Source organism: Myiozetetes cayanensis, unplaced genomic scaffold, assembly GCF_022539395.1.
Source record: "Myiozetetes cayanensis isolate MyiCay16 unplaced genomic scaffold, myiCay2020 scf3, whole genome shotgun sequence".
Classification (NCBI taxonomy): Eukaryota; Metazoa; Chordata; class Aves; order Passeriformes; family Tyrannidae; genus Myiozetetes; species Myiozetetes cayanensis.
This window is the reverse complement of record NW_026087521.1, coordinates 14,810,851-14,831,644: the sequence shown is the minus strand read 5'-3', so window position 1 is coordinate 14,831,644 and position 20,794 is coordinate 14,810,851. Positions and strand designations below refer to the sequence as shown.

Genomic DNA, 20,794 nt, shown 5'->3' with positions numbered 1-20,794 from the left:
TTCTGCTTTACTTTACCTATCTAGCTCCAGTGTCACCTTCATAAGGAGTATGAGTGTCCATTACATTTTTAACTAATTTAATAGTTCAACCTTGGAAAAGAGAAAACTGTCCATCTGCAATAATTATGTTATAATTGTAGAAAAGATTTCTCTCAAGGGACTTGAAAGCTAGAAGAAATCAGCTTAATTAGTTACTCCTAATCCAAACTTCTGGTTTCCTTCAGCTGAAAGGTTCATGCCAGGGCACAAATCTAATATATTATGCAGGTTTAGTATTGTCCTTAAGAGAGAAAACCCCCTCCATACATTCAAGGGTTGTTTGTGAGGGAGGAGGTTCATGCCTGTTAAATCTTCCCTAATTCATCTTTAGCAGCTTTTGGGGAGGAGGTGCTGAGCATCCTTAACTCCAACTGACTGCTTAAACACCTGGGAGCACACAGCACTTATCCACTCTGATGCACTTTCACCCATGGCCCCAATCATAGATTTTGATGCACATTTATAAATACTCATCTCTGGAAATCTTAGCCTCTACAGCTCACAGAGCTTGACTTTAAAATTTTAAAGCTACCAAGTGTTATTTTGAATCATAAGCATGTTGCTGTTGACTCGTATTTTGTCACTCATGTCATTCCTAGCTGTTTCTATTTTTAGTGTGATTTAATAGAAGGTATACAAGGTCTTTCATTAAGGCTCCTGCTCAGTAATAATGTTTATCATTTTTCATTATAGTCATAGTTACATTTAGAACTCTGTTTCTAAAGAATATATTTGCTCTGACACAGCCGAAGCATGCACGTTATTTAACGCAATAATGATGGCCAAGCACTGACACTCTTAGTCAGAATTTCCCTTAAATTGAGGTGGCCTCTGAAGGAGGTCAGGGGAGAGAAGTGCTGAAGGCCTGCACTTAGAGGCTGCAGTAATGGAGCCATGCTACTATCAAGGTGACCACAGTCACAGAGGGCTCCCAGCACTGGGGACTGGACCTCCTGATTGTGAGGCACCAGCCCCCCAGGGATGGTGGCACAACTGAGTTCCAGGTCCTGTTCTCAGGCGGGTTACTCTGCACTCCCAAATCCATTTAACAGAGGTTTTACATGACACGAAGTGGCTGCAGTCAGAGCCCATTTCCTGGAATCATCTTGAGGAAGGCAACAATCTGCCAAACTTTGGGAACTCACCCATTACTGTCACTACCTAAAGGGAATCCAAAAGAAAATTGTTCTTTCAGTATCAAACTGGATTATAGTTACCTTGATTGCAATTAGCTTGGCTTTGCTACCACTTGGGAGTGAAACCCTTCATACTGTTGCAGCTCCTGACTCAATTTAGGGGAATGCTTTGCATCACTAAAGAATGCTAACAGACAGCCTTTGACAGGATGTCAGCAACTGTAGTAAAGTGAAAACAGAAAACTTCAGTACTGGTGTAACCTATACTTCACATTAGCTTTTTAATCATGAAGGATAAACTGGCTCAGCTTTTGTTCTTTCTTCGCAGGCTTAGCTAAAGAACTAGAACAGAAGACAGTCCTTAGTTACAGGTTAGTGGCAGGAGGAAAGAAGGGTTTCCTATCTGGATTCCCACTAGCTCACTGCATGACTTAAGAGTTGTAATATTCTTTGCATCTGTCTAACAGCTGAATTTATATAGCAATACCTCCTGCACTGATGTAGAATGTACCATCTGAAAAACTGAAAGGGCTTTAGAAATGCTGTTGAAGTTAAATTTTACAAGTAAGAAGATAATTTAGCTCACTCACTAAATCACAACTGCTTGCCTGTAGTTTCTTACCCAGTAGCAAGTGCAAAACAACTGGAAATATCCTGACATTGATGAAAAAGAGGTGACTGCCATGTATTTATTGAAGGGCAAGATTGCATGGGAAGAGCTACTCCAAACTCCTGGTATTTTGCTCATACATTATTGTTTTGCAAACTCTTTTGAGATAAACCAGTAAATAGGCAGGTGGTATTTAATGTCATATCTCTAGGAGATGAGATAATTTTTAGAGCAGCATTGAGGATACAAGGAGCCTAAACTGCCTAACAGAAGGAGCACTTAGTCTTGACAGCACATGTCCTCACTTACTGCTTGGTTATTTACAATGATGTATCCAGTTAATTTGGGCCTATTTTTGTCTTAAAGTTGCTCTCCATCAGAGTGACTTACTAACCTCTTACTGTATAAACTCTGCCTTGGATCTCCACTGATGGAAACTGATTTCACTGCTGCACCCTGAAGCTTCTCATGGTTTGCAGTTGCAGAAGAAATGAAACTTTCAGGGGAATGTTTGAGATTCATAGCAGCAAACGGAATTATAGTACAACAAAGTGAAGATCAGCAAATAATAAATACAGAGAAGGTACTTTTAAATAAACTATCAAAAAACTCCCACTTAAAAAGAAAACACCCATCTGTGGTGCTGACTAGTCCATCCCCAGTCGTACAAAAAAACTTTACAAAAAATTGTGGAGGAAAAAATAAGGACAAGGAGGCACTTCTGCCTGAATCTGTCTATTTGACAAGATAATGTGATTTTTAGATGAGGAAACTGCAGTGGCTCTTGCTTATCTTGACTCCAGTACACCAGCACAAGGGAAAAAGGAACTGTACTACAATTTAGTACTCTGCTGTTCAGTCTCTCCACCCACAAGCCTTTGATAAGACCCCCTGAACAAGATGAGGAATGTGACCCTTATTTTAAAAGGACTGGATCAACTTAGGGCCAAACATGAATGGCCTGTCCATTATGATTCAGTTGGATTAACTGACTGCAAGCATGGGCCACCAATACAATGTAGGTAAATGTGATGCAGGGCTTTGTCATAGGAGACAACTTTTAGGAGAAAGAAGGAAATAGTGTTCTGTTTCTAAAGTGTTCTCCTAACACTGTGGGGGCATCATCAGGAACACTGGGGAAATCGAGTTATCTGCTATACAAGCAAATGCATTCAAACTGGGGAAATGTGAGGGAGAGCTACTATAAGGTGATCTGAAGACCTCACCCAATAAAAAGAGCATAAGATACTTCATTTTGTTTAGTTTAGGGAAAAAAAGGCTGAGGGAGAATATACTTGTTCGAATCAGTGTATCAAGAAAGAAAACAGAAAGGTGAGAGATTGGCAATTTGAGATAAATAAGAATAATAGTACCCAAATGAAAGGTGTCAACTGACCATTTAGGCAGAAAACAGATGACTACAATTACAGCAAAAAGTCCTGAGAGGGACCCTGTGGGACTGTCTCCTTCTCCTCACACTATGGCTGTGGGTCAGCTCAGCCTGAGCCATCCTTGATGCATCTGTCAGACCTGTTCAGAGCACCTGCCTGGGGAGGGACCCTGGCCATGGCAGCTGGCTTCCTGCTCAGCTCACTTTGCAGACAGGCAGCCTTACACTAATGTCTACCTTAAATCTGTCCTGCTGCCGTTTAAAGTGCTTTTCCTCTTATCCTGTCCCCAGTGGTTATGGAGAACAAATTGCATCCCGCACTAGGGAGTGCAGCCCTCCCGGTGCTGCGCTGCTGGGGGACTCTGGAGAGCAAGATCTTGTGAATCTATCAGGGGATTTTTTTTTAATTTCCTATTTTATTTAAATCTGTATTTAAATTTCAATTTAATTGGTCTCCAATTCCCTTGCCACCACTGGCTCTCACTTAGCCCTTGTGACAGAGAGTCATTTTGGCACAAGGACATGTATGGGGATGTGATGGAGCCAAATAGCAAATTTTTTTTGGATAAATTAACTGGGGAAGATTGAAAGCTCCAATTTTCACTTCTGTCCAAGTTAATTCATTTGGCCATATGTCAATTTTGGTTAGAGGTTCAACATACATTTTCCACAATTTTTCATGCAAATAAACATCTCTTACATTAATTTAGGTAAAATGTAAGTTCAAGACAACATGAATTATAGTTACTATCTTCCAGAGTGATTATGAATAGACTTTTTCCTCTATTCAGCTATTTTTGTATGTCTTAAATTAATTTTATTTCTTTTCAGGCAAAGAATAGTATGAAAGCAATCCTATGTCAACTCAGCCCTGAACAGAGGCAAAATTTCTCATAACTGAGTGGGAAAAAGTGACAGAGAATTAATGTTTTGGTATAGAGATGGTGCTGGTACACAGATATCCAATAAATTCAACCTTTTTAAATATGAAATCTGTGAGAAATTGTTCTTGATCAACAAATTTCTCAACAAATGACAAAAATGGAAAAATCTGCCACAATAGTATATGTCTATTAGCACCTAGGTACTGCTGTGAAGACCATACTGTGAGTAGTTCTTATAAATGGAGAAATAATTAGTAACATTGTTAATTTACCAGAATCACAATATTGTGCATTCCTTTCTTCTTCAGCTCCTGGATGTACTCTGGCAGACCGGCAAAATTCACTTTATCATAGGTAAAGTCCAGGCGACGTTCCATGTAGTCAATATCAAGATGCTGGACGTCCTAAACATTTTTAGAGGAAATATGACATAAATACTTCATCCATCTCTGGAGTTCTCAGCACATGGAAGACATGGATCTGTTGGAGCAAGTCCAAAGGAGGACCACAAAAATGATCAGAAGGCTGAAGCATCTCTCTTAAGAGGACAGACCGAGAGAGCTGGAGTTGTTCAGCCTGGAGAAGAGAAGGCTCCAAGGACACCTTATGGCAGCCTCTCAATATTTAAAGGGGACTTAAAAGAAAAATAGGGTCAGACTTTTTACGTAGGGCCTGTTCTTCTGATAGGAGAAGGGGTGATGGTTTTAAACTAAAAGAGGGTAGATTCAGACTAGATATAAGGAAGGAATTCTTTACAATGAGGGTCGTAAAACACTGGATCAGGTTGTTTAGAGAGATGGTAGATGTCCCAGTCCTGGAAACATTCAAGGTTAAATTGGATGGGCAGCCTGGTTTAGTTGAAGATGTTCCTGCTCTTTGCAGGGCAGTTGAACTAGATGGCCTTCAGTGGAAGTATTTGATACAGAAACTGGAGCGTGTGCAACTCCATTTCTAAAAGGCAACTAACTTATGAAATGAAACCTAAGAGATTGGCTGTAATAACTGTAGTCCTACAAACTTACATGGTAGAAATGGACAAAATGAAAATGTAGAAGGCCTAGTTTAGCAACTATTTTGCAGTGATCTGCATCAGAAGTGCCATTATATATTTTTAAAATGCTAGCATCTCATACTGCATAATAGCAAATCCACAGAAGAATCGCCTGCTATGCAGCCAAGAGCAGCACTTAAACCTCATGTTAAAAGCCCACTTTAAATGTTCTTTTAAGCATTGTGAAGATATTACAGGGAAAAGGACTACATGTGATTATGAACATCCTTTCATTCTACAATTCTTGTAGGATAATTATTTTTCCTCTACTGTAATTTTATTCACCTCAGTTCAGATTGTAAAATCAGCATACGCAGTGCAAAATCCATACTTACATATGGGATATCATAGCGGTGCATACGATCGACAGTTTGCTTTAAAACATCAAGGCTGCCATAGCCCCAGCGGGAGAGCTGAAATCCCAGAGACCAGTAGGCTGGCATGTGAGGGCGTCCAATGGCCTGCAGCAGGAATGAGGGGTACAGAAATGCAAGAGGTGAGATGAGAAGTTATTCTGAAACACCAGGAGAGGCTTCCAGAGCATTTAAGCCACAAAGATCAGGGCACAGGCATTATACACCCATTAAACACCCTTTCCTGTCTCTGAGTAACTCAGTACAGTATGCCTGGCTCCAAAAAAGTGCTTCTCCTGGTGGATTCTTGTGCTTCACAGAGGCTCCAAGCAATACCCGCACTGAGCATCACTTCTAAGGACAGTAGAAGACAGTCTATAAACCCCAGGCTAATGTTAAATGAGGGCTTTGATGAGGTCTCAGCCTCTGCCCAGTAGCATACGTGCCTTCACTTACAGAGCACATGCCAGCAGAAATCCAGTGTGGATCCTCATGCCACCCAACCCATCCCAAGTCCACAAACCCCTTGGTCAACAGCAAGCAAATCTCCAACATTATACAGCAACATAAGCTTTGCAAATGTCTCTTGCCACATACAGATGAACTAACTCATCAGGAGTCTGATGTTTACTTGAGCTCTCTGAAGTTCTAATTATATTTACACACCAATCTGATGAAATTCAGTTACTTATGGCTGACTGCTCTTACTGCTGGCCCACAGCCTTGTGTTGCCAGGCATTGAAAACCCTCTTCAAGGTCAGAGCTACTGTTTGGTCCTGAAATTCTCAACTGAAACACAAGGTAATGAGTTAAATATGATTTTATAAATATTTGATTTCCACTGTCTGAATTTAATCCATCTGTAAATGGCACGAGGAAACTCAATTGAGAGCACAGAGAAGCAAGGCATCCTGCTCTGCTTCCCCCTGTTAGAGCTGCTGTGGTAACCTGGGACGAGCAGTGGGCAACCATGATGTGTCTGTTCTACAAATAAACTGAAATCTGGCATTACCTCATTAGTACACACTAGTGTTTTCTGGGAGAGATCTCTTGAAATCCTTGAGTTAAATCCCACGAAACTAACCTTTGTATTGTATTTCTAACACCTTCGCAGACAATACATGAAAAGCAAGTAGCTAGTAAGCACCCATGACTTATTAATCAGTTGCAGATATTGCCCCTTTTGGCTAAATAACCATTCCTCTCTTATTTCCCCATGGATCTCCATAGTTAGGTAATTATACTAAGAATTGAAAACCAAAAAAACTTGTGTATTGGCAGCTAAACCTCATCTACTGTAAATAAATAAAACAAGGCACTTCTGGCACTCGTATCTATTGCAATGCTAAGCTCTCTGGAGGTACATTGCATAAAGTCACACCTTCCTATGGGATTTTCTCCAGGAAGCCTGACCTGGGAAAGCAATGCTGACCTTGAAATTGCTCTAAAATACATCACCGATGCTGGAGCTGGTGGGATGTACAAAGTGCACCAGACACAAAAACAGATGTGGGAGAGAGGCAGGGAACAGCCAAGGATGTTTTAATGCACCTGAGCTGGGGAACACACAGGGTAAATTGCTTCCAAACAAGAAAGGCTTTTGAATGCACCGTTGAACTTGAGCACTAAACATTACAGCTTTGGCTACAGTGTGCTTTGGCTAGTTGGCATGCTGCTATCTCTCCTAAGAAAAAACAGGAGGAGGCCAGAACAATTGGTGAGGTTAATCCTTTGAGTCTCTCCAGGAGGGATGCTTGGGCTGATCAGCACAACTGCCCCCTACACCTGCTTCTTGTCCTGTTCCTCCAGGCTTAACTCTTTCCACCTTCCTGAACACCCACTTCTCCTTCAATTCAGCTGGAGGCTGGGCTCTGCAGAGGAAGCAACGACAGCTATCAGCAGCGTGTTCCTGCTGCAGTGGCACCCAGCCTTTGCTGCACGCTGCTGTACCCTCCAGGAGAGGCCATAGAGTGAGAAAGGGGGTCCCTCCATGTAGGGGGAGGCTGATGGGCAGACACACACCATTGTTACCCTGCTGCTCTCTTGCCTGATTGCATGTGTCATTAGTTTTTTCCATTAGCTCCATTTTTCTGTTAGTTTTATGTGGACACATCTGATCACCCAGACCATCTTTCAAGCTCTACTGGGGTTTTCTGTGGAGAGCTGAGTGGGCCATGATGGTTCAGGATAACCTCCCAGACCCCCTGTGAGCCAGCACCAAGGTGTCCAACACAGCATGACAAGCCACAGGGCAAGAAGTCTGCTTCTCTGTCACACCCACACTCACCATATTAAGGATAAATTCACCTGGGGAGGCAGCAGAGTTTGTTTTAGACCAGCAAAGGCTGCAAGATGAGTTCTGTGAACCCCACCACTTTGTGATCCTAAAGCATATGCATATTTTGCCCTTGCTTTCTCTACTGTAACCAGAGAATGACCTCTACAAACAAGATTAAAAAGAAAGATCAAAACAAAAGAACTCCTTAATGAAATAAAATACTCTGTGCACAGGCTTCTCGCCTGGGACAAGAGGAAGAAGGAAAAGCAACTGATAAATATTAATCCTGTGGCTAAATGCAGAGCCCTGTGCCCTGGCAGGATGTCTGCATGGCATCTGCTGCCTCTCCCCGGACAGGCTGGAAAATGGGAAAGGGATAACCAGCCCAAGCAGAGATAGTGGGAATTGCTGGGCAGCCCTGCTGAGTCCTGTGACACCCTGGGTCACTCCTGGCTAGGCAGTCAGGGACATCACCAATACAATGTAGTTCAAGAGTGGGACAGGGATTTCCTTCTTCCCCCATATCCTATCAAGGACCCAGGTGGACACACCAGTGTGTGACCAGAGCCTTCCCCAAAGGGACAGCCCCAGCACAGGGGTTTGCTGAGGTTCAGCTGCTCACCCTTGTGGGACAGTGCTGTGTCACTGGGGACCACAGAGCGAGATGGTATTTGTGACAGCATTGCTTGAGGAGTTTGGGGCTACAGCTGAATCAACAGAAAAGTATCCACCTTGCAAGTAAAATACTAAGTTTTTGAAGCAATTCATTCTCTGGGTTTGCTAGGCTGGTGCATCCATGGTGAGCTTAATTGAAACCAGCAGAACATTTGAAAAGGAAGGATGAAAACAGGGCAGCTGGGAAAACAAATGTTCTTTTTTCTAATTATGCTGCGGACTCACTCTAATGGATCCCCCTGAAGCTTCCTGATAAAGTAACTGACATATGGTACCTACTCACAGATGGATCAGCAGAGGCAGGAATGCAATTCTGCAAACCTGAAAACTCAAGTTTGGATTTGATATATATTTAGGATCTAGTTAATTCATATAGATTGCATTCTGCATACCAATGATCATAAAGTGCAGCAGGCAGAGAAAGCCTGCTTGGCAAAATTGACTCCCATAGAATCAGAAAAGGTAAATGGGGTATGGCAAGGGAACTGAAGGAGGAAAATGCAGAAACAGCAAACATATGGGTTATCCAAACTGAGAAAAAAAAAAGGGCAAAGACAGGGTACTGCAGAAGCAGTAAAAAAAGAAAGATTCTATTTTTTGTTCCATAATTCCTCCTGCACTTGCTTCTTAAATAACTCCTGCTGTTGTTTAATAAATTCACTGTTAGTTTTTCCATGTTTATATAACTTGGCATTATGGTGTGGGTTTTTTCACTTTTTTCAAATGTACCTGAGAGCTGATGTATCTACGAGGTATCCTGGAAGTGTTTTACAGGAAGAACAAAGTTCAGTGAAAACATGTATATATAACAGCTAAGATCTGTGTTTAGGGAGCAGGTGATATGTATTCACATTCCTTTTGTTGGGTTATTGGACAAATCAAATTATTAATATGAGCATCAGTGATATGAACTAGGTTATAAATTGTATAGAGTAAATCAGGATCCTATTCTCTTAACACTATGACCAGACTTTGATGAGAGAGATATGGCTGCAAAGTTATGACCTGTATATCATATAGGTTGGACAGAGAGATTCTTTCCCATGCTAACAAAAGAGCTGAGATGTCCAGCAGTACAGGTAAATGGACTTAACATGAAAGACTGCTAATCTTGCCCCCTAGCTAGCCATACAAAATGACTCTTGAAGCTTGATATTTGCCTAAACTCCCTTTCTTCAAAGAGGAGTTGTAGGAGGAAACTATAAAAACCCAAGTGGGCTAATGCTCTGAATTTAGACACAGAAATAGTGTCTTTGGATAGTCCTACAATGGCTAAATTTCACAAGTGCTCCTGTGGCCCAGGTATCTGTATCCAGCTCATCCTCTATGGCTAAGGCAAGCAAGTGAGCACTGTGGCCACTGGTCAGGCAGAGGGCAACCTTCACTCAAAGTCTATGCACAGAAGCTGAGCTTTCTTTTAGCAGAGCAAGAAGAAAGGCCCTGCAGCTCCTGAACAATTCAGAAGATGCTCAAAACCTCACTAAAAATTTTAAGGGTTTTCAATGCCACGGCCTTCAAACATTGTTCTTTGCTGCGCAAAACACTTATCAGCTGCTTATTCTTTCTTGGGGGACCCATGAATTCATCTGTGAGACTCACTGAATCATCTGTGATAAACTCTAGGTACAAGCAGATTTTTCATGTTACCTCTCAAAGAGGAGACTGGACTAGAGACCTCCTGAGGTCCCTTACACCCATAACTAACCTACACTCCTGTAAGGAGGAAGCAAGCCAGGAATTATCTCTCAAAGCAGCATTAGGAGACATGCAGTATGCTCACTTAAAGCTTGTTATAATTTGTGATAAAATAAAAAATTCACTGCCTTTACTCCACCCAAGAGCTATTAAAAGCCCATTTGTTGAACACTAACTTTCCTGAGTGCTTGCTATGGAGCTGATGCGCTACTGCTACACACTGTTGGTCTGTTCTGGAAGGCCACCAGTGGTCTTGGCAGTGGCAGTCTGGTATCAGGTGTGACTACAGAGCCTTAGCCAGGTTCAGCTCAATGGCTGAGCTCTTTAGTTTGTTACTGCTTTTCCCCCACTCCTGTAAACTGAGGTGCTTGTCATTAAAAGTGAGATGTGTGTTATACACCTGTCCTGTATATCAGACCTCTTCCATAGAAGGAGAAAAATGTGATCACTGTCATATATATACATATATATATATATATATGTGCAGGACCATCTTGGATGTACCAAAACCAATGCTCCTCACAGGAGCTCAGGGGACAAGAGGGAGCAGAAGAATCAGGCTGCACTATGCCCAGCACTCACCCTACAGCTGCTGTCACCACTGTATCACTCTGGTGCCACTGGCAGGATGCATCCTACAGCTTACCTCTGCTCCACACAAAACAGAGCAGAGGGACAGAGCCACCTACATTTAGTCCACTGCTCTCTTCTCAGACCTTGCCTCACTCTTGGAGTCCATTTAAAGCAGATTATCCTGGGCCAAGCTGCCACCTGTCCTCACTCCAAGGATGCACAGAGAGGCTGGTGGCCCTGACAGGGCAGCTGCAATCAACCCTGATCACCACACAGGGAGCCCTGCTCTTGGCATAGCCTGGGCCCAGTGGCTCTGGGAAGAGTTCATGGTCCACCTCTGGGTGCTGGGGGCAACCTGGAGAGGTGCACAGGGAAACCTTGCATACTCCAGAGACCCAGTAAAGAGCTTTGTTACAGAGGTGTCCTAACTGACTGGTTTGGAGAAAGCCACATGAAAGCACAGAGCAGAGCCAAGCTGCTAAACCTCTCACAGAAGCAAGCACGGTAGGGGCCAGAGGGGTTGCTCAGATACTGAAGTGTCACTGAAAGCAACAGCCCAAAACTTGAGAAAGGTATGGAGCACCTTGTTCTGGACACAACTCCCTTGCTCTCAACAGCCATGCACCATCTGGCACCTGGCCACCCTGCCATCCTGGGGACATCCTAGAGATATAATGGGTGCTCCCTGCAAAAAGCAGTGATTTGGGGCAGATGCTTGCACAGGTGGAAAGTGGGTGGAAAGTGGAAAGTGGATGGAAAGTGTCATTCCCCCAGGAAGCTCATTGCAGCAGTGCAGCCTGGTCCCACCAGGGTCCCTGGCACCCAGGATCTCCCAAAACACCACTTCCCAGAGGAGACCCATGCTGACAGCTGAGAGAGCTGAGAGCTGAGCTGTGCCTTGCAGACATCGGTCACACTCCTCCTTTCCACCCCTTCTCCTTCCCTGCGGCATGACAATGACTGCACAGGAAAGTCCTCTCAGTGTGACAGAAAATACAATTGAAAAATAAAGTCTTTTCTCTCTCCTTCACCTTCCCACAGATCTTGTACATAAAAGCCAAATCATTACCCTAGAGACTAATACTATGGTAATTGTAACATTTGCGACCTTGGAATTTCAGGATGTTTACTGAAGAAGTTATTATTTCACTGTGAAATTAATAACATGCATTCTTTAAGATTCCCTAGAGAGCAGAGCACAAGCTCAAAGAATACAGAACAGGAGATTTTTTTGGTCCTGCATGTGACATGTCTCATTAGGAGACACCCACTGCTCTCCTTTACCTTGTTTTCTTTCTCCAGCTCCATTTCCAGAGACAGGGGTGGAAAGTGAGCTGCCACAACCCATCAGCTGGGGAGTGAGAACTCCCTCATTTTATTTTCAGCTGCTGACCACCTGCTAAGCCACAGAAATGCTGCTTTCAAACACCAGCAACAGACTTTGAAAAGAAACAGGGATGGCTCTAATCTGCATTGCACTGCTGCACTAACTCCCCTGAAATGTGGATCAAAGCTGCAGCCTGGGGGAGAGTTGCTTTACTTATTTTTCTTTTTTTTCTTTCTTTTTTTTTTTAATACTTTTTTTTTATTATTCTTGGTTTTATTTCCCATGTGTAAGTTTAAAACCCAGTTTACTTGCTGGTCTGTGTCACTGGAATCAGAGGTGGTGTGTGCTGGTTTTGGCTGGGATAAAGTTAATTTTCTTCACAGTAGCTGATATGTGGCTGTGTCTTGGATTTGTGCTGAAAACAGTGGTGATAATTCAAGGATTTTTTTTACCACCTCACCAGGTGAGGAGGCTGGGGGTGCACAAGTTGTTGGGAGGGGACACAGTGGGAACAGCTGACCCCAACTGACCCAAGCAATATTCCAGACCATACAGCATCATACTCAGCAAATACAGCTGGGGGAGAAGAAAAGAGAGTGGGAACCTTTGGAGCGATGGTGTTTGTCTTTCCAATTAACAGTTACGTGTTCAACCATTTCCCCATTTCCTGGGGATGGCTGAACACCTGACTGTCCATGGGAAAGTGGTGAATGAAGTCCTTGCTTTGCCTTGCTTGCGTGCATGGCTTTTGCTTTACCCATTAAACTGTGTTCATCTCAACCCACGAATTTTCTCACTTTTACCCTTCCAGTTCTCTCCCCCATCCCACTGAGGGGGTGGGAGCAAGCAGCTGAGCTGCTGGCCAGAGTTAAACCATAACAGGTGACTGGTGGGGACAACGTGCAGAGGGAGCTGAAAACTCCCAAGCAACAGAACAGTCGCTCCTGCTCTGGGACATGGAGGGGCACCATCAGCCTCCCACCTCTCTGGGAGGCACAACCTGAACCTCTGCATGGAAAAGGAAGGTCTAACAGAACCTACCACCCTGGTAGTCTGAACCACAGTATTTCTGTTCCCATTTCAGGTACTTAAAAAGAAGGCAAGCATAGGATATTGAGGCTTTGAAAAGCCAGGAAAGACAAAAGATTTGCTAAAGATCAGAGCTCAGGCCCCTTTGAGGGGTGCTGCAGGGGAAAGCAGAGCACATGCACCTCTCACTGTGAGCCTTGAGTGCCCAGCTCTGCGATGCTCTACCACAGGCTGCTCAGCACTTCCAGTTGCAGCCTAATTCTCTAGGTCTGCACACATGACCCCTCCTTCTCACAGCAGCATGCCCCTTCTCAGCTTTGCTCCACATGCTTTAAATTTGACACTGATTTCTTTATGTACAGAGCTTAGGTCTGAGGTGGCGATTCTCTGTGCAAAGGCCCAGTTAACGCATCACCTGGAATTTGGTGATGAGGGAAAACATTTCATCTGCTACTTTTTATTTGTGAAGTCCTCACTAGGTAAGAATTGCATGTACACTTCCAAAACAGCCATCTGCATGTGTAGTCTCAGTTCTCTGGAAAACACTGGGCAATTGGAAAGAAAGTAGTTGCGCTCTGTGAGACAGCAGTAAATGTATTGTTTCACATCTATGCTCTCCAATGCGATTACATGCAATTTTCATTAGTAAAAAACAGGCTGACGGTTCCAAAATCAACAGGCAATTCCACTGGCAAATAAAGGCTTGAAGCCTTTTAAGTCCATCCAACACCTCGGAAATCCAGCACATGTAAAGTTCCCAAACATTCCCATCTGCATTCTGCCTATTTTTTTTCCATCCACAGTGTCAGAATACAGTCATGGTCATGCAACAAAGACTGTAAAATTATGACAGCCCAGAGAAGAGTAAGCTTAAACAGATTCTTTTCTAATCATTGCATCCCTTTAATGTACTCTTGAACCCCATTCTGAAACACTGCAGGAAAGGTTGGAGATGTGCACTGAACACCCAGCCAGCCTGCAACACTCAGACTGCTCACAGATGCTGGAGCATATGCCAGCTTTCTCACGGATCTGAAGTTACAGCTCTGTACAAACAGATCACGACAACTCTCTGGATGCACTACCTAATACTACCAGATCCTGATGGGACTTTGTTGCAAGACACTGCCCCGTGTGCCCTATGCACTTTTCTACTAACCTCAGTGTATTCCTGAATGACATTTTCAGGGGTCGGTCCCAGGAAGAGATAGAAGTCGAAGATCCCTCCAATAGTGCGGAAAGTCAAAGATGGGTTTGGAGACAGAGTAACATCTAAAAGGGAAAAAAAGATGTTCTGAGTACAAACCAGCTCTGCACTATACATGGGAATGAATCAAGAATGGATCAGGGGATGCTGAGACTTGACATTAGGAAGTATTTCTTTGCCAAGAGAGTGGTCAAACACTGGACCAGGCTTCCTAGAGATGTATGTGGTCAATGCTCCAAGACTGTCAGTGTTTAAGAGGCATTCAGACTGGCATTGTGCAGCAATACATCACAGAAACCCCCACAGAGCAGATTGCATAGGTCCATTTATTTCAGTTTCATTTATATAAAAAGGATCAAAAGCTTGTGTTTAGGGTTCCTCTATGCTATTTTAATCTTCTTATTGGATGCCATTGCTTGCCAGGGGAAAGTGATTTTATAGACTATGTGAAGATTCCCATTTTCTGAAATTATACTACTAGATTAATAAAGTAAGGTGACCATGGCAACATACAAAACTATTCTCCACAGATAGAACGCAGGACCAACTTAAACTGATTTGATTTAGTTATGCCAATCTCAGAGAGGAAATTTCCTACACCTTCTTCTTTCCCTCTATGTATATCTATATTCAAAAAAAAGTTTAGCATATATTTTCTCTGAAAATACCTTACCTTGTTAAACAGTCATTCTAATGAAATCCTTTTGAAAACTCCATAGTAATTCCTGGAAGCTTAGTTAGGGAACAGTCACTCATATTTGTATCACATTGAAAAAGCAGTTTTGTATACTTACTGACCTATCATCTTTCTATATGCAATCTATATAGGAAATCCATATATCTTTTTACCTTGTGCATTGGAGTTCAGAAGGAGAACACCATGGGCATTGGAGTCAGGTTCTACACACATGTAGAAAGGGTGAACTCCATAGAGGTTGGCAAATGACTGAAACATAAACAGCACATGAGGTATGGCTTGACTTTGCTATTTTTCATAGTTTTGTCAGATAGCTACATATGCATAGACAAGGAAATTCATTCATAGTTAGACTTGTTTTGAAAGGTGGGGGATTTTTCCATCTAAACTGGAGTGAAGTCAAATTGATAGAAAAGAGTTATTTTCTCTGCCTCATCACAATGGCACTTCTTAATTTTTCTCACTTAAACCTTTCATATTCTGCCAAACCCTCCAAAATGGCATGGGTAAGAATCACCTGCTAGTTAAAACAGACTCATCAACCACTGACTCCAGTTTAGCCAAATATCTAATGAGTCCTGCTGAAGTCCAGCTTGTTTGGATGAACAGAGATTGATCTGAGCATGAAATTTAATGCTTTTCTGAACCAGAATCTTGGCGCACAAAATACTTTTTTCTGAAAACTGCACTGTGAGAAAGTTTCTGATGAAAGGTTTTTAAGTACCCTCAAAATTACTCAAGGCTTCAAAATTTAATTAAAACTGATGATATCTGCAAAACTTGTGAGGTTCCATGCTTGTTATCTCCTTTCGGTGATACAAGTGAGGACAAAGTGCTGCATGAACTGAATTACCGTTGGTGCCTGATCCCTCGTGTACATGCCATAGGTTTTGAAGTCCATGTTGTGTTTGAAGGTCGGGTGCTCATGCTCACCAAACCCATACACAGAAGTAGAGGGCACAGTAGTGGTGATCTGAAGGAACTGGTTGGAGAAAAACAGGTCGACCAGGGGACTGTCCCACCTGTGACAAACAGAGGGAGACATGATTAGTTTGCTTATCCTTGGTATGTATAATCTTAAGTCCACGCCTGGCTATTTATACTTTTTATGTCTTTTGGAGAATAACAATATTAAAAAATATTAAATTCTATGCATGCCTCTGACATGCTTAACCTAACATGCTTTAAATTCATCTTGCAATGGCTGCAGATATCTCACCTACTTATACAAAAAATGCATCAATATAATTTTGGAAAAGAACAACTAAAATAAGAGAAGACACTATCTATAAACCTATTACCAAAATAAGTGGTTGCTTGTGATATTTCTATGACAACCAACGCTAAAGGCTAAAAATTGTTATTACATGGTGGAGTTCAGAATTCTTAATGAGAACAACAGACATTTACTTTTTATCAGCTTTTAGTTTTAATGTTTTTCTGTATCAGGACCTGAATACCTCATGTTATCCCCATCTTCATGCAGGTGCCTAAGGTAGGAGCATAGCTTCCTCCCGAGTCTGCTTGAACAAGATGTTTTTATTGTGATGACTCTCTCCTGCTTCTCTCACTAGCTTAATGCCTTTATTTCTACTGAATCATCTGTGGACACCGGCTCACATTTTAATTAGGTGTTACGTTCTGTTTCCTATCTCTAGTGATATGATGAGCTGCAAGCTAGATGGTGGAGAAAAGAGTCAAGCTGCAGAGAAGTGTTTTGTTAATGGTCCTGTGTATGCCACAAGTACCACATTTAAATAGCACCCTCTCAAGCCTTGTTTAACTGTGAATTTGTTACAGATAATTAAAATAAATGAGCCCAAACCATGGAGCGCAGAAGTGGCATAACTCTCCTTTTAATGGTCTTCTGTCAATGATTTTGACAAAATTAAATGGTTGATGAAATTGACTGGTAAATCAGAGAAGAGGAAGATGGGCTGTGTCGGTGGGGAGCAGCGCTGTGCCCACGAGGGGAGCACTCCCTGGTGATTGGCTTGCCACCCGTGCCACCAGTACCCCTGCCTGGGGACAACTCCCTGCTGCTGGGAGGACTGGGAAGGCACAACTGCTCCCACCACACTGGCCTGCTCTCCTCATGAGGAAGCAAGGACAGCCACTCACTGGGATGCTCAAGTCACCCTTTTGCCTCTCCATGCAAAAAGCAGGCCCAATCTATCCCTAAATTGTCCCAGACAAATCCGAAGTCAAGCACACAAATCCGAAGTCAAGCACACATACTTGAAGGGTTCGTGTATTTTTTTCTTACAAGTAGGAAAACTAAGAATTTTATTTAGCTCTTGGTTTGTTTTGTTTTGTTTTTTTTCTTGCCAGCAGTAACCCCTCCCTCCCTTCCTTTCATCAGCTTCTCCGCCTACACGCAGCACCGAATAAGATTATTTTCTTTTAGGAGGGTTATGGACACAAAATATCCCTGATAATTAGATCCAGCCCTTGGCAAACAGAGGCCTTTCTGCAAGAGGCTGCTGCTGTGTGGGAATAGGGGTGGGCTCTGGAGCTATATTCCTGTCCAAAGGAGAGCTGTCACACAGCTCTGCTCTGTGCCAAGGCAGGAATGGTCACGGCTCTGAGCAGACCGCAGGGTTATGCAAAAAGCAAAGGATGCCAGAGGGGAAATGCTCTGGGAAGAGCTTAAATATCTGTCCTAACTCATTGAGCACTCTCCATGATGTCTGTTCAGAGGACATGAGGCTTTGTACATTTGTAGTATCCACATTACAGCACTGACATTTCCCATCATGAGAGCAATTAGTGTTACCATGGCATTAAAGTACTTCAGCTCAGCAACTCCCCTCCCTAACCAGTAGAATCATTGGGGTGGTGCAAACTGCAATCCTAAGAACAAACCCTCTGCCCCACCATATCTTTATATGTTATGGAGACATTGTTTTATGACTCATGCATTCCTTCAGGCAACTGTCACGTACCCAACTTCTGCATGACATCGCCAAAACAGTGCCCTGCTCTGCACCCCTCCATCGCTCAGATCCCCTAGGGCTGCCACCCCCACCAGTGCAGCTCCCCATGCGGTGCCACCAGCCATTGCCCCCCCAGCAGCCCCCTCTTTCCTTAGACCTCCACGCACCAGCACAGCTATGCACTAAACACAGCATTAACCAGGACATAAAAAGGCTGGTAATAACTCTCCCTTTTTTCCTGGGCATCGTTATGTCATCTCCATCCAGAGGACAGCATGGTCAGGTTTTCCCCTTTCTCTGCCTCCATTCCCAAGCAGCTTCCAGAGTCCTTGTGCTCTGCAGTGCACTGTAGTAGGCTGTTCTATTACTTTACATGTTTGCTGGTGTGGTGTTGGCAAAGAACAACCATTTAAATGAGAAAATTATGTCTGTCATTCCTTAAACACTTGGATACAATAAACAAAAATATTCTATTTCTCCCACCTCCCCTCCTGCTGGTTTAAAGCAGATAGAAGGAACAAAAGAGGAGAGAGCATAAAATGACATCCTGTGTGCAGGAATTTGCACGGTTCTCCTTCAAGAGCCCTACGAACCATAACGGTGCTCTAATGGACAACAGAAAGGATCTAAAAAAAAATCTAAAAATACAGCTGAACAGTCATTCACTGTCAAAAATTCAATCCCTACCAGCAGTTAGACATGGCAAAGCCTTAGAGGATGAGAACCCTTCTCTTTGCTCAAGGAGTAATAGCTGCACACATGTTCACTGCTGAAAGTCTTAACCTCTTAGTGTGTCTGTGGTGGGGACACTCCTGCCCATGAAAATACAAACTGGCCTCCTTAACACCTGCCTGGTCTGTTGCCTGCAAACAGTCAGCTGAGGCCTGTCCTGGGAGTCTGACTGGTGAAAGCTAACATTTTTTTCCAAACGCTGTGCACTACACTCAAGAGTAAATCTCTCTAATTTTTAACCTCTTATCAGGAAAAAAGAATGATTCAGATTGAGAAGGTCTGTGTAAAAATTAACATTTCTGGCCAGCAAGGGAACTAGTTTCATACCCAGCAGTCAACCCACCGGCCACCAGGATGAAACATAACTGCAGAGGACCGAGGAAGCAGTATTAAAGGAAGGTGGGTAGGAAGATAGATAAAACATCCTGTTCATGTTGTAGTTCATGACTGACATTGTCACAGTGTTAGAGGGGCATGACTAAAAGGCAGTACAAAATGGTTTTCAGGGGTGCAATCATCAGTCCTTTGTAACATGAACTGGACATGAGAATTTACCTGTTTGAACAGCCTTGCTCCACTGAGGTTTGTTGAGACCAATAAAAGCAATATGTACAATGGCTCAAAGCACAGACTCACCTGCCATGAGCAAGCAGCTGGTGGCACTTCTAAAAGTGGTCTTACAAAGCCTCTAGAATTAGGAGACTTTAGACACTAAATTCTGGTTTTGGCTGGAGTTAATTTTCTTCGTAGTAGCTGGTGTGGGGCTGTGTTTTGGATTTGTGCTGGAAACTGTTGATAATTCAGAGATGTTTTAGATATTCCTGAGCAGTGCTTAGCAGAGTTGAGGCCTTTGCTGCCCCTCATGCTGCCCCACCAGTGCGTAGGCTGGGGGAGTGCAAGTGGCTGGGAGGGGACACAGCTGGGACAGCTGACCTCAGCTGACCCCAGGGATACTCCAGACCATATGGCTTCATGCTGAGCAATAAAACTAGGTTGGCTGGCAGACTGCTGCTCAGGGACTGACTGGGCATCAATCTGCTGGTGGTAAGCAATTGTTTTCATTTGCATCACTTTTCTTGCTTGGGTTTTATTTTTCTCTCTGTTATTTTCCTTTTAATTGGATTATTATTATTATTGGTGGTGGTTGTTATTATTATCATCATAATTATCATTATTGTCATTATTATTATTATCATTGTTATATATTCTTTCCATTATTAAAGTGTTCTTATCTCAACCCATGAGTTTTCTCACTTGTACCCTTCCAATTCTCTCCATCTTTTGAGGAGCAGTGAGCCAGCAGCTGGTGTGGGGTTAAACCATAACACACTGTTTCACAACAGCTGTATTCCTTATTAGCTGTGATTCTTGGGACACCACTGGACTGCAGAAGGAACACCAAGAATGAATTTTTATTTGCTTATCTTACTTTGAAGGTGATTTATCAAATAGGTGGAGAAAGTCAGCATGAGTAACCAACAGATTTTCCATAAACATGACATTTTTTAAAAAAGGAACTGTGGGGTATATTTACAGCTATTGACTCAGTTCTGCTCTACTTCTACTGTATTCATTGCTGTAATATCAGGATGTCCTATAAGTGACTGGATATATAATGTTGTATTTCTGTTCTGAAAAACACTTGGATAAGTGATAGCCCTACAATACTTCTTTCCTATGTAACATAAATCTTAATGATTAGATGACTAAAATATTGGCTCTTACAAACTAGGAACAAACCCAAGCTACCCATGATGCATACAGTTTGCTCCCGTTGCTTTCAGCAAAACTGCAGTTTAAGACAATAGCTTTATAAATCATTCTAATAGCCCTGCCTATGTAAAAATGTCTTCATGGTAAGTGGCGTCTGTGCTTACTACCACAATCAATAAAAAGGGCAGCTGAACTCTACAGCAGCCATTTGGAAATTAGGGAAAATCTTGATTAGATTTTGGTTATTTGTGCCGTATATTCCCTAGTGATAGCAAATAAGGTATTCCAAACTCTTAATAGAGAGAAAGTAGCCCATATCTTGTTTGTTTGGAAAAAAAGGCTCTGCCTTCTATTATTTGTATGACATCATGAAGAAAAAGTCAGGATATTAAAGTGGAGAATCAAATCAGTAGTCCATCCCTCTACAGCCTGTCTCCAGCAAAGGCCCAGGCCTGATATCACAAAGGAA

General features: G+C 42.7%; 1 protein-coding gene across 1 annotated transcript in view; it reads right to left on the bottom strand.

Annotated features, from left to right (window-relative positions):
* The window catches only part of LOC126644459 (sucrase-isomaltase, intestinal-like), a 57,756-nt gene that overhangs the window by 28,817 nt on the left and 8,145 nt on the right, over nucleotides 1–20,794 (bottom strand). Inside the window, exons 5-9 of the mRNA XM_050323833.1 lie at nucleotides 15,798–15,966; nucleotides 15,097–15,193; nucleotides 14,200–14,312; nucleotides 5,446–5,571; nucleotides 4,332–4,463 (exon numbers count right to left, since the gene is read on the bottom strand). Of these exons, the coding sequence (XP_050179790.1) occupies nucleotides 4,332–4,463; nucleotides 5,446–5,571; nucleotides 14,200–14,312; nucleotides 15,097–15,193; nucleotides 15,798–15,966 (637 nt within the window). The remainder of the gene's footprint in view (nucleotides 1–4,331; nucleotides 4,464–5,445; nucleotides 5,572–14,199; nucleotides 14,313–15,096; nucleotides 15,194–15,797; nucleotides 15,967–20,794) is intronic.